Source organism: Adiantum capillus-veneris, chromosome 3 (genome assembly GCF_014529385.1).
Source record: "Adiantum capillus-veneris isolate H3 chromosome 3, ASM1452938v2, whole genome shotgun sequence".
NCBI classification, from domain to species: Eukaryota; Viridiplantae; Streptophyta; class Polypodiopsida; order Polypodiales; family Pteridaceae; genus Adiantum; species Adiantum capillus-veneris.
This window is the reverse complement of record NC_140933.1, coordinates 147505489-147518785: the sequence shown is the minus strand read 5'-3', so window position 1 is coordinate 147518785 and position 13297 is coordinate 147505489. Positions and strand designations below refer to the sequence as shown.

At 45.2% G+C, this 13297-nt stretch overlaps 1 protein-coding gene across 3 annotated transcripts in view; it reads left to right on the top strand.

Moving 5' to 3' along the window:
• The window catches only part of LOC147461891 (proline-, glutamic acid/leucine-rich protein), a 93657-nt gene that overhangs the window by 29941 nt on the left and 50419 nt on the right, over positions 1-13297 (top strand). For all 3 annotated transcript variants that reach the window (XM_086509357.1, XM_086509355.1, XM_086509356.1), the window contains exons 4-5: positions 3589-3691; positions 3809-3880. In XM_086509357.1, coding sequence (XP_086365483.1) covers positions 3589-3691; positions 3809-3880 — 175 coding nt within the window. The remainder of the gene's footprint in view (positions 1-3588; positions 3692-3808; positions 3881-13297) is intronic.

Sequence of the window (13297 nt, the reverse complement as noted above, 5' to 3'; positions counted from 1 at the left end):
CGTTGCTCCGCTGGAGTAGGCCTAGGCGGGCCATACTCCGTGCCGGAATCTTCGTTGTGATCCCTGCCCGCATCTCCAGATGCAGAGGGAGTCGACTGATCATTGCCTGAAGCCATAGGTGCCGCCGAAAAAAAAATTCGGGGATCGGATTTCCCGTAGAAGAGAAATCGGCCGTGCTCTGATACCACTGTAACAGACTCGGACACTCCAAGTCAAGAATCAACCGCGACAGCACCAAATAACCACTTCAAAACAATTCATAGATCACAATAGATTTGCACTGGCCCGGCGGAGTTCCGTGCCTAGAGATATTGGCCCCAAAGACTGGCGCCCCTTTCTGTATTTCTTTTTATATTAATCAGATCAAAGTACAAGAGAGTGGCTAGGGTTTCACTCTCAGACTCTGCGTCCAGATGCCCTGAGAAGTGAAGCCCTCACCACTTATTTAAAGATACAAGGGATGCCCAAAAGCAGAGCCCCAAAAGCTTTTAAAATAAAAAGCATGACCTCTCTCTCTCTCTTAGAGAGTCTTTTCTCTTTTAAAATAAAAATAAAAAACAAAGTTCGCGTCGCTCATCATTAATTTTTTTTTTCCGAGCCTCCGCGATTTCCGGAAATTAGGGTTTTTGGCAAAAATTAGGGTTTGCAGGAATTTTAGGGTTTCTGGCAGAAATTAGGGTTTCCGCTGTCCGCCACGTCATCACTTTGTGACAGAGATCACCAGGCTCATCCGCTAGGACCTGACTCAGCTAGACATCAGGAGGACATGGATACAGCCAACACAGGAGCTAGGCACGAAGATGGCTTTCTACAGAGAGCATCCTCCAGATTACGGAGGACGGTTTTGTGAGGAGGCCCAAATACATGGACACGCACTTGTCTCATGGGATACAATGTGCTATTGGCCACATACGCACATCTTCACACCAGTTGCGGATCAAGACTGGGAGATACAGCGGAGTACCAGTAGAGGCCAGGACATGCCCCCTGTGTGACATCGAGCCTGAGACAGAGTTGCACTACACATGCCATTGCCCCGTCTACTACGAGATACGAGGCCGCTTCCATTGCCTGTTCGCAGAGGGCTTTGGATCACTCTTAAGAGTCATGCGGGACGAGGATCAAAGATGCCTAGGTTTGTTTTTGCTCGAGTTGCGCAGACACAGAGAGAGCTTGATGAGAGGAGAGGCTAGCCAGTCACTTCTTCAGAGTGCCACTGGACACCCGGAGGAGCTACTACCACAGCAAAGCTCGTCGCCTCACACCAGAGGCACACTGATCGACCGAGCGATCGAGTTGGGGAGATTCAGACGCCCACGATTGCGGAGGACTACACAACATTGACGGAGGCTGCATCAAAGGATTCGGATCACTTTGGCCTGACATGCACGACGCCCGGTCAGACTACTAACCTTGGAGGAGATTGATGAGATCCACCAGTGACCGATGCTGGATCTATGCTATCCCAACTAGCTGCTTAGTTCACACAGCAGTTTAGGATTCCATAGTATTTTATTTTGTCATTTTGTCATCTTGTTACTCTGACTTTGTATCAGATCCACCACATTGTAACTTTCTGGTCTCATAGGTCACTTTGGCTTTTTGAAGACGTTAATATAACATTTCATTTCTCTCTCTCTCTCTCTCTCCCCATGTTTTCTCTTCCGCAAGGTTTATCTCTCTAGTGTTTCTTTTGCCAGATCGTCCCTCCTCTTTCTACCTTTGCGTTATTGCAGATCCCTTTCTTCTATGCCTTTTCCTGCCCAAGGTGACTTTGCAACTGTGTGTACCTTGCAGATCTAGGAGATCATCGTGACGGGGTTTTCTTCGTGGTGGTCGTCCGCCATTGGACACGAGAGGTTGTGCACTTGTTGCTGCTGTCATCAGCCATATCCATCCATCTTCCGCTGCCAATATTGACACCTTTGACTATGGCAAACAAATTGGTTAGTTTGCCAGGGTCGTGCCATTGCTCCATCTCGTTATGGATAATGAGATGGTGGTGTGACCTAGTCGTAGCAAATTGCGACCATAAGCTTGGGAAGGGGGGGGGGGGGGGGGGGGGGGGGGGGGGGGTCGCTATATCCTTTGCTGTTCTCTCTACCCCTGTCTCCCTAAGGGGATGTAGTATTTGAGAGCTCTCAAAGTCGTAGGTCTCGTATTGCCTTCTCTGTTTGCTTGTTGAAGTCTCCACGAGGAGAACCTCTGCTAGGCATGTATATGGTGACTATCGTCCCTCGTTAGGCCCTCTTGTTTTTGTCTCCACCTAGTGTCGATCTTGATGGAAATAAGTAACATATGGCAATATCCACATGAAGCGGACGTATGGATCTCCGACCATGACCTCGACTCTCCCTTGCAAGTCTCATCCATAGGGGATGGCTACCCCTATTGAGCCTCTTGATCACTTCCTATGGATTGACTCCCACTAGCATCCCTGCACTCTCGGCAACCCCACTCTGAGCTCTCGTATGTCTCTATGAGAAGGACGATGTCTCTATCCTCAATTATCTCCAATTCCTTTTGAGGAGTGCTTGTAGTGAACCATTGCCGTTCCGTACTGCCATATGTAGCTGTGTATGGTGTCTTGTTGTCAAAAATACCCCCAGGCGTGCCTATTGTAGGGGCCAGTACCCTATAGAAGGGAATTCTGCCCTACTCCATGCAAGTGATTGGGTCTCTCTTTTGAAGTTGTTTGAAAATTCTCTACTTTGATTGCAAGTCTTTGCAAGACCTCGCTGCCTGTCAAGTTGTGCCCTTCCGTTTGAGGTTGACATGCTATAGTTTGCCACATTGTCTATCCTTGATGACGCGCTTAGCATGCTTTCATATCACAGTCATTGGACATATTCACCTCTCACTTTTGCATTGAGTCTTGAAGTTGCAAATGGTCTAAGTCAGTTGTGGAGGGGTCATATATACGTGTTTTAACAACCTCATTACATTTGCGAATGGTATAACTCAGTCTGGAGGGGTCATAGATACGTGTCTTAACCACCTCATTATATTTGCGATTCAAAAACCCATAGATCCATTGGTGTGGCCGTAACAACTTACATGTCATTAGGAGTCCATTTCAAAGGTCCTTACACACACCTTACAGAGGCTACAATGTGCATGGACAAACATTTACATACATATTCTTTGCTCCCACTGTTTTGTATATTAGCTGGCAATAGAGGGCCAAATGTGGCATTGGTTAATCTTGAGTTATGAATGGAAAGTGCCAATCATTGTGTCAGTGAGCCACACTAAGTTATTTAACAAGACAAGTAATGTTTGGCCACCAGTGAAGTAGGCTATTACTGTGATAGGGTACTTTGGGCATTTGTGCATCTGGTTATCAGAATTGGTGGCCCTTCCTATTGCCATGGCCTGATCACTTGGATGCACATTGTTTTTTTCGTTGAGAAAGATTTGTTTGTGCATTTGTGCATCTGGTTATCAGAATTGGTGGCCCTTCCTATTGCCATGGCCTGATCACTTGGGATGCACATTGTTTTTTTAGTTGAGAAAGATTTGTTTCGTGTCAAAAATTGCTGAGGGCATGTTCTAGACGATTTAACATATGGTACTTGCAAGTTGCAGATTAGGGTCAATAGGTGTGAGGCGTGAAGGAACAGCTTTGAGTATGAAACTAGTGCAGCCTGTTTTACAGCTTTTAAGCGAAGAAAGCTCAAAATCAATCTGGGTTAGTTGCTTAAGTTGTTTGCTGGTTGCATGTGTAATAATGCTTACCTAGGAATGCTGGAGTATTGGGTGAGTGCTTCAGCTGGCTTTGAATGCGCTTCTCTCTGCATTTTCACAGAACGATGGTATAGATATGCTTTATACAGTGCTCAAGTTTTTTCCAGCGTCCCTAAAGCAGCAGTCTCCTCAGGTATGTCAGAGCTGACATTTTGCTTGTAGTTTTCAGTCAGTCTTGAGATTTTTAAAGGGATTGAGATAGCTGATTCCCTGTTGTTCGTATTTCCTAGGTTGTGCTGGAATAGAGGTATGCAGAGTAGGTTATGTGGTTTCATAGGTCGTATTCGGAGGAGTGGATTCTTCTTTGAGCTGCAACAGGCTTTTTGTGCTCATCCCCCCCCCCCCCCCCCCCCCCCCCCCCCCCCCCCCCAACACACACACACACACACACACAAATGAAATAAAATTAAATGAAATGTTATATTCACGTCTTCAAAAGGCCAAAATGACCTGAGACCAAAAGGTTACACCCATGTGATTCTAGTAGAGTGTGAGGGGAACATAAACATAAAAATAAATGAGGGTACCTAGAGTGGGTAGGTATGTAAGCCTGGCCTACATCCTCATCATCATCAATGTCCTCATCGCATAATACATCAGCTCAAAACATAGGGAGAGGGGGTACAATCACACGAGGGCTAATGAGGTGCACAGTGGGGGAAGTAGACAATGGTGATCTGTAACAAACTTGGACACTCCAAGTCAAGAATCAACCGCGACAGCACCAAATAACCACTTCAAAACAATTCACAGATCACAATAGATTTGCACTGGCCCGGCGGAGTTCCGTGCCTAGAGATATTGGCCCCAAAGACTGGCGCCCCTTTCGGTATTTCTTTTTGTATTAATCAATCATCAAAGTACAAGAGAGCGGTTAGGGTTTCACTCTCAGACTCTGCGTCCAGATGCTCTGAGAAGTGAGGCCCTCACCACTAATTTAAAGGTTACAAGGGATGCCCAAAAGCAGAGCCCCAAAAGCTTTTAAAATCAAAAGCATCAGTTCTCTCTCTCTCTCTTAGAGAGTCTTTTCTCTCTTTTTTTTATTAAAAAAAAAAAGCAAAAGCAAAATTCGCGTCGCTCATCATTTTCCAATTTTTTTTTAAAAAAAATAAATAAATTAATAATCCGCCTCCGCGATTTCCGGAATTTAGGGTTTTTGGCAAAAATTAGGGTTTGCAGGAATTTTAGGGTTTCTGGCAGAAATTAGGGTTTTTGCTGTCCGCCACGTCATCACTTTGTGACATACCCCCCTCTTGAAAGCATTGTAATCGACCGCGATTACGCCTGCAAAACCGACAAAAGCCATAAACCGTCTTAGCAGACACTGACTGTTAGTACCTACGTACTAGGAACACACATCTAGCACATGTACAAAATCGACAGTCACATCACACGACATCACAGGACATCACCAGACATCACAGGACATCACATGACATTCAACATTCATTCGGATCTTAGACCATGATTTATCGGCAATGTAGCTAGCAATCACATCTAGGTCCAATCGGGACCTCATCGATGTCCGATTGACTAACCCCTATTGCAACCATGTCTATTCGAGATCAATCAGACCAAAATGCTGTAGTCATTTCGGCTATCAGTTCCTGCACTCACAAGAAGTCAAGAACAAATCAGTATCATAATCAGGAATTCCATTTCATAAAGTCATCCAGCAGAATACTGTCAGCTCTCAGTATCCCTCAAGCTCAAAGAGACATCAGTGACTTTAGTATCAAAATCGAGGCATCTGTTGACAAAGGAGCGGAGTAACTCTCCTCTTGTGCATCCCACTGCACCAGATCTTCGGCCAAGCTGAGTTTCTGGGTTCCGTTTGGAGTAGACTATGCTAAACCAAAACGTCGAGGTAAAGTTTCACAATCCGAGGAGTATCTGCTAGGTCCTCCTCCTCCATCCACTTCGCATCAAATGCAAGAAAGTTCTTGAACTAAACCAAGAACCGCCTTCGGACTTTACCTTTCTTCGTATCATTATGTGCCAAAATCTGTTCAGGAACAAGGATCGCCTCGTTTTCTTCCATTGCGGGTTGCTCATCAGGCTCCCCATCATCAGGCACATCACCCTTAACAGGTTTCAAGAGACTCACATGCAATGCATTGTGAATCCTCGAAGTATCTGGCAGTTTCAATCGGAAGGAGACATCATTTATCTTGTCAGTGGTCTGGAAAGGTCCGTAGTATCACATACTAAGCTTTGGAAAAAGGCTCTCCTTTCCGTTGTTCTTTCGTAGGCGTGTCTTCTCAAAACGTAAGAGCACCCAATCATCCTCCTTCAATTTCAAGTCTCGACAATGGCGATCTACTGCCTTTTTTTGTCTTCTTGAGACTCTTGCAAAGTCTTGCGAACCTTGGCAAAAGCCGTATCCAAATCTCGCGAATATTCATCCGCTTCAAATATCTAATCTTTCGTGCTTAGGAAGGATGGAACCTTCCCAGCACTTTCAACAATCTCACATGGCGTCTTTTCCGTCGAAGAGTGTATCATGTTATTGTAGGCAAATTCCACCAAAGGTAAGTTCTTTTCCCATTGAGTCTTCTGATCCAAGATACAAGACTTCAATAAATCTAAAATCACTGAATTGGCAATCTCAAATTGCCCGTCAGTCTGCAAGTGGAACGATGACGAGAACTGCAACCGCGTCCCAATGTTCTCCCAAATTGCCTTCCAAAACAAACTCATAAATCTGGGGTCTCTGTCGAAGACAATCGTCTCAGACGTGCCATGTAATCGGAAAATCATCGTGATCATTCTGTATTCTCGGGAGATAAAAAAAAATGAAATCCATTTCAATATTTTCCCAGGGGCGATTGGGTGGGTATGGGTAAAGGCTGTAACAATCCCCGTGCCTTATGCCTATCAAACGTGACCTTCTGGCAAACTCTGCAAACTTTCGTATGAACCGCCTGTAGTATGAACATAGTCCCAAGAAGCTTCTAACTTCATGGACATTCCTCAAATCGGGCCAATCATGGATAGTCTCTATCTTGGCCGGGTCCATTTGCACTCCTGTTGTGTTGCTGACACAATGTGTCCCAAAAAGTGTATCCATGGTAGGAAAAAATTCACTTTTCTTTGCATTAATCACTAGCGTGTGATCTCGTAATGCCTAAAAGACTTGAAGCAGATGATCTCTGTGTTCTCGAACTCTCAGGCCTTTCGTCGTCCTTGTCATTCTGTTCTTTCTGTGCCTTTTTAGGACACTTCGCGGAGATATGTCCAGTTTCCCCGCATCCAAAGCACTTCCCCTCCCTGATGAAGCGAGTCCGATCCTGAGGAGTAAGTCTGGGTCGTGCATCCTTTTTCTCTTGGTTGCTCTTTCTTTTTCTACTTTCATTCCCAGAAGTCTGTCCGGTTCGTTTTGTCGTGACCTCATCTGTGGGGTAGGTCAGACTGCCAGAGTGAATTGCAAAGCCCCGCTTCGCATGACTCATCAACTCTTGAATAGAAGCTGACTTCTGTTCCAAGCAGTGGTCTCGGATCTCTGTAGGTAGACCCAAGGTAAACCGCTCAATCTGTTCTCTGAATGAGATCTTCTTGAATGAAGAGGCGGGTAGAAAAGAGCTCCAGAATCTTTTACAGTAAGAATTCACTGTATCGCTCTTGGTCATCCGGAGATGGTTCCAAGCAGCTTGTATATCTCCCTCAAACTCTTGAGTCAACCAAGAAGAAATAAAAAGCCTCTTGAATTTCAGCCATGTAACCGGCACAGTCTTGCTTAAGAGAAGCGTGGACCACCAAGTACGAGTATTCCCCTTAAAATAAGAGGCAGCTCTCCGAATCTTGGAGTGCTCTGAGTAGCGTCCTCCCGCGAAAGCGATGTCAAACTGCTGTATAAAAGACAAAGCCTTCGAAGCATCGGAGTATCCCGAAAAAGTATCAAACTATGTGCTTGGCCACCTTCCTTAAACTCTCGGACTTTCTTGCTTTTATCTTCGAGAAAGTCATACTGGTTGGCTTTGTAAAAATTCCTCTTGTTCGCATAAAAGTTTCCGTTGTCAGAGTCTGAACTGTCCGTAGACGAGTCCTTTGTAGAAGTGTCACTCACTGGGCGAGATTTAGCCTTCTTTGCCTTTTGCTTGCCCTTTCCAAAGCGTTGCTTCTTGCTTCGCTTTTTACCTTGTCTGTCTTCTTCGCTTGAATCCGAGGAGCTAGAAGAACTGTCAGAAGAAGAAGAAGAAGAACTGGGTACTCCTTCAAATCGAACACGCTTCTTCCGTTTCTTTGCTTTGTCGACCCAAATATCCCGGGAAGTCAGTACCTTTGTTCTGGTTTTTGCCGTGCTTTTTGCCTTTCTTTTGCACGTCGAAAAGCCGAGCAATCCGTGCATCAACCACGTTCTCCAGTTCCTTCTCCGTATATTTCTTGGAGGTAGAAGGTTTCTTGAGAGCGGGTTTCGGGAGTGGTGTTGTGGTTCTCTGCCACTCCATCTGTACCTCTTTCAAAGAGGTCTGGTTCATATATTTTACCATCTTCGGGTCCTTGGCAAAATTGAGCATCATCTTTGTTGCATCGCCAATCAATTGACGACGCTCCATCTCTGTTTGCTCCGCCTGAGTAGGCCGAGGCGGGCCATACTCTCTGTCTGAATCTTCGTTGTGATCCCAGCCCGCATCTCCAGATGCAGAGGGAGTCGACTGATCATTGCCTGAAGCCATAGGTGCCGCGGAAAAAAAAATTCGGGGATCGGATTTCCCGTAGAAGAGAAATCGGCCGTGCTCTGATACCACTGTAACAAACTTGGACACTCCCTGTAACAAACTTGGACACTCCAAGTCAAGAATCAACCGCGACAGCACCAAATAACCACTTCAAAACAATTCACAGATCACAATAGATTTGCACTGGCCCGGCGGAGTTCCGTGCCTAGAGATATTGGCCCCAAAGACTGGCGCCCCTCTCGGTATTTCTTTTTGTATTAATCAATCATCAAAGTACAAGAGAGCGGTTAGGGTTTCACTCTCAGACTCTGCGTCCAGATGCTCTGAGAAGTGAGGCCCTCACCACTAATTTAAAGGTTACAAGGGATGCCCAAAAGCAGAGCCCCAAAAGCTTTTAAAATCAAAAGCATCAGTTCTCTCTCTCTCTTAGAGAGTCTTTTCTCTCTTTTTTTTATAAAAAAAAAAAGCAAAAGCAAAATTCGCGTCGCTCATCATTTTCCAAATTTTTATTTTTTTTAAATTTATTTTTTAATAATAATCCGCCTCCGCGATTTCCGGAATCTAGGGTTTTTGTCAAAAATTAGGGTTTGCAGGAATTTTAGGGTTTCTGGCAGAAATTAGGGTTTCTGCTGTCCGCCACGTCATCACTTTGTGACATGATCATCCCATGAGATCTCTCATGGGTCTCTGCAGTATGGCCTCAACGTCCTCTATGGTCATCTCTCGGGGGGGGGGGTGTGTCACAAATGGGTGACGTCACACGCGGAAGCAGACCCGGGACACACACACTGACACGTGGCAGTACGGATCCGCAAAAAGCATTGACATACTGCCGTATGGAATTTTCGGAAAAAGCGGCGCTTTTCACGTTGACAGCTGCTGATGTGGCATTTGCGTACGGAATTCCTGGATTTACGTTGGCTGAAATTAGCTGGCTGATATAGCACTGCTTTTGGGATAATTGCTTTATTTTAAGAAGCTTTTCACTTACTGCTTTTGGGCATCCCTTGTAACAATAAATAAGTGGGTAGGGCCTCACTTCTTAGAGGATTTGGACGCAGAATCTGAGAGTGAGCACCTACCTTCTCTCTTGTACTTTGAACACAGATTAATACAGAAAGAAATACCGAAAGGGGCACCAGTCTTTGGGGCCAATATCTCTAGGTACGAAACTACGCCGGGCCGTGTCGTGTCAACTCAAGTGTGAATTGTTAACTGTTTTTGAAGCGAATCTTTGTTGTCGCCGTAGAATCTTTACTTGGGGTGTCCAAGTTTGTTACAGTGGTATCAGAGCGCAGCCGATTTCTCTTCTATTGGGAAATCCGATCCTTTTCTCGCGACACTTATGGATTCCAACAGAGATCAGTCGACTTCTTCTGCATCTGGGAATGCGGGAGGAGATCACGAAGAAGATTCTCATGAAGAGTACGGCCCACCTCGGCCTACTCAGGCTGAGATTGAAGAGATGGAACGTTGACAATTGGTTGACGACGCAATAAAGATGATGATCAACATTGCGAAGGAATCAAAATTTGCAAATTTCTTGACTCAGCAATCCTTCGAAGAAGTGCACACCCAGTGGAAGAAGGCCACAGAGCCACCCATCAAACCGGCACTCAAGAAACCTCCTTCTCCGAGGATGTTTAAAGAGCAAGAATTAGAAGAGGTGGTTCAAACACAGATCAGCCGGCTTGTGGACGCGAACAATAAAGCCAAAAAGCACGACAAAAAGCAGAAGAAAGGAACCGACTTGCCGGGTTATTTGGGTCATCAATCTACTTTTGCATCGGCAAAAAAGCAGAAGAAGCGTGTACGATTTGAATGACTACCCAGTTCTTCTTCTTCTGACAGTCTTCTAGCTCTTCTGACTTGAGCGAAGAAGACAGGAAAGGGAAAAAGCGAAGCAAAAAGCAAAGCATCGGAAAGGGCAAGAAAAAGGAAAAGAAGCCTAAATTTTACCCAGTTTGTGACAGTCCTACAGAGGACTCATCCTCAGATAGTTCGGACTCTGAGGATCACATGTTTTACGCAAGGAAGAAGCATTTTTATAAAGCCAACCAATATGACTTCCTCGAAGATAAAAGCGAGAAAGTAAGAGAATTCAAAGAAGGTGGACAATCAATTAAGTTTGACTCTTTTCTTGGATTTCGAGATGCTCCGAGGGCTTTGGCCTTCATAAAACTGTTTGACATAGCTTTCTTTGGAGGGCATTACTCAAAGCACTCCAAGATTCGGAGGGCTACCTCTTTCTTCAAGGGAAATGCTCGAACATGGTGGTCGACCCTTCTACTGAGAAAGGAAGCTCCGGTTAAATGGTTGAAATTTCAAAAGGCTTTTTATTTCTTCTTGGCTGACTCGAGAGTACGAACAAGATATAACCGAGAGAGTTTCTCTGGATGCGTATTGCGAGAGATTTTGGAGCTCTTTTCTACCATCCTCTTAAATGGGTGACGTGGTAGTAGACCTCGGGACACACATTGACACGTGGTAGTACGGATCCGCAAAAAGCTTTGGTAGATTGTCGTACGGAATTTTTGAAAAAAGCGGCGCTTTTCACGGTGACAACTGCTAACGTGGCATTTGCGTACGGAATTCCTGGATTTACGCTAGCTGAAATTAGCTGGCTGATTTAGAACTGCTTTTGGGATAATTGCTTTATTTTAAGAAGGTCTCGTTTAAAGAACAGTTTGAGCGGTTTTGCTATAGACTTCCTACAGAGATCCGAGACTACTGCTTGGAACAAAAGTAAAATTCTATTCAAGAATCGATGGGTCATGCGAAACGGGGTTTTGCCATACATTCGGCAATCTGACTCACCCCACAGATGAGATCTTGACTCAGAGAACCGAACAGACTTCTAATAATGAAAGTAGAAAGAGAGAGAGTTCCCAAGAAAAGAAAGATAAGGATTCATGACCCCGGCTGTCACGTGACACATCCAACCTTGTGTGTCCGTGGACAAGCTACAACATGGCCAGGGTTCAGTCAGTCAAGTCAGTCTAGAATAGAAAGTGATCTAGCACTTTTGTGAGTCTGTTCGCAGACCGTGCATGACCAATCACGTAGAGTAGTGGCTGGCCAATTGACGTGAGGTGGAAAAAAGTAACCTTGATGTGAGCGCAAGGCCGCCATGGGGTGCGCCCGCGGAAAAGAGCAGAACTCGGGTGAAGAGAAGATCCTTCTCTAACACAGATTGCAAGCGAAAGAAGACCCTCAAGAACCTCAAGAACCTTAAGACTCAAGATCCCCAAGACCCGCAAGAACCCAAGTTCCTCGTGAACTTCAAAAAACCAAAGATCACAGTGTATGGTCATCACCCGAAGCGGAATGGATACTTCACATGGAGGTGATGGGCATGAGAGTAGTGAAGAAGAATTTCCTCACCATGGAGGTTTTCCTGCCCCTTCCCCTTCGCCATCTACGCCAGGGCTTGCACCAAATCGTATGGAGGCTTTGGTGAAATCGATGATGGACATGATGGCACAACAAGAAGCGACTCGCATTGGCTTGGAACGCGAACGCGATGCACGAAAAGAAAGAAAAGCACAAAGAAAGGAGGCATTTCTGAAGAAAGACGAGTGGCCTTGGAGGCTGATCGTTAGGTTCAGAGAGACCTACGCACACAAGAATTGGTTCGACAGGTTTTCGCCTCGAAGTTTGAGCCAGCCAAAGATGTTGGTAGTTCATCAAGTGGCGCAAGCCGAGATTCGGACTCCAACAACCCAGTCACAGAGAAGATCCAGTTTAGTAAGAATGATGGTAAGATGGATGCTACGGTTATTCATTCTTGGTTGCATCAATTTAATGCTTATTTTACGACAACTAAGAAGACAAGAAATAGCAAGGTTTTGACGATAGCTATGTACCTTGCCGGTGATGCCATCTATTGGTACCACGCATGGCAAGAGGCATAGTTAGCCGTGCACCTAGAGGAAGCCGACGAATTCACGCCCCTTTCCTTCAATTGGGCCGGTTTCCAAGATAAGCTCAAGGTGCGGTTTATGCCACCTCAGTATCTCGCACGATTGGCGCGGTCTCAAGCAAAATGGTATTCCAATCATGTCTTTCTCTAATCGTGTTTTGCAGCTCGGTACTCAATTATGCAAATCGGATGCAGAGTCTGTCCCTATTGTATCGGCTTCGGCCGTTTCGAAATTAATGAAATCCAATCTGTTTGTTTACTCGATCTTTTTGAAAGAATTGAATATAAACATATGGCAAATATGTATGAACTTGATAAAGAACGCCAAGATTTTCTCCAGACTCGTGCCGATTGCTTTTCTGAGGGCTTGCCAGGCGAGTTACCACTACCTTGTCCTGAGGATCATACCATTGATCTGATACCTGGAAGCACACCACCGAACCGGCTACCTTACCATGTGAGTCGAGCCTAGAATGAAGAGATTATGAACCAAGTGAAAGACCCCTTGGAAAAGGGTCTTATCCAGCCGAGTACTTCACATTACTGCTCTCCGGTGTTGTTGGTTTTAAAGAAAGACGGATCTTGGAGAATGTGCATTGATTAGAGAGCTCTCAATAAAATCACCATCAAGAACAGATTTCCGATTCCAAGGATCGATGATATTCTTGACCGGCTACATGGATCCTCTTGTTTTAGTAGGATCGATTCGAAGAGCGGATATCATCGTAACCGAATTGCATCGGGAGATGTCTACAAGACAGCTTTTTGGACGAGCTTCGATTGATATGAATTTTTGGTGATGCCCTTTGGCCTTACCAATGCTCTTGCAACTTTTAACCGAATGATGGACATGATTTTCAAAGAGTACATATCTCCAAGGACGAGGCAAAATGTAGACAACATCTGCTACAGGTCTTTCAAGCATTGCGAGATCACAAGTTGGTGATCA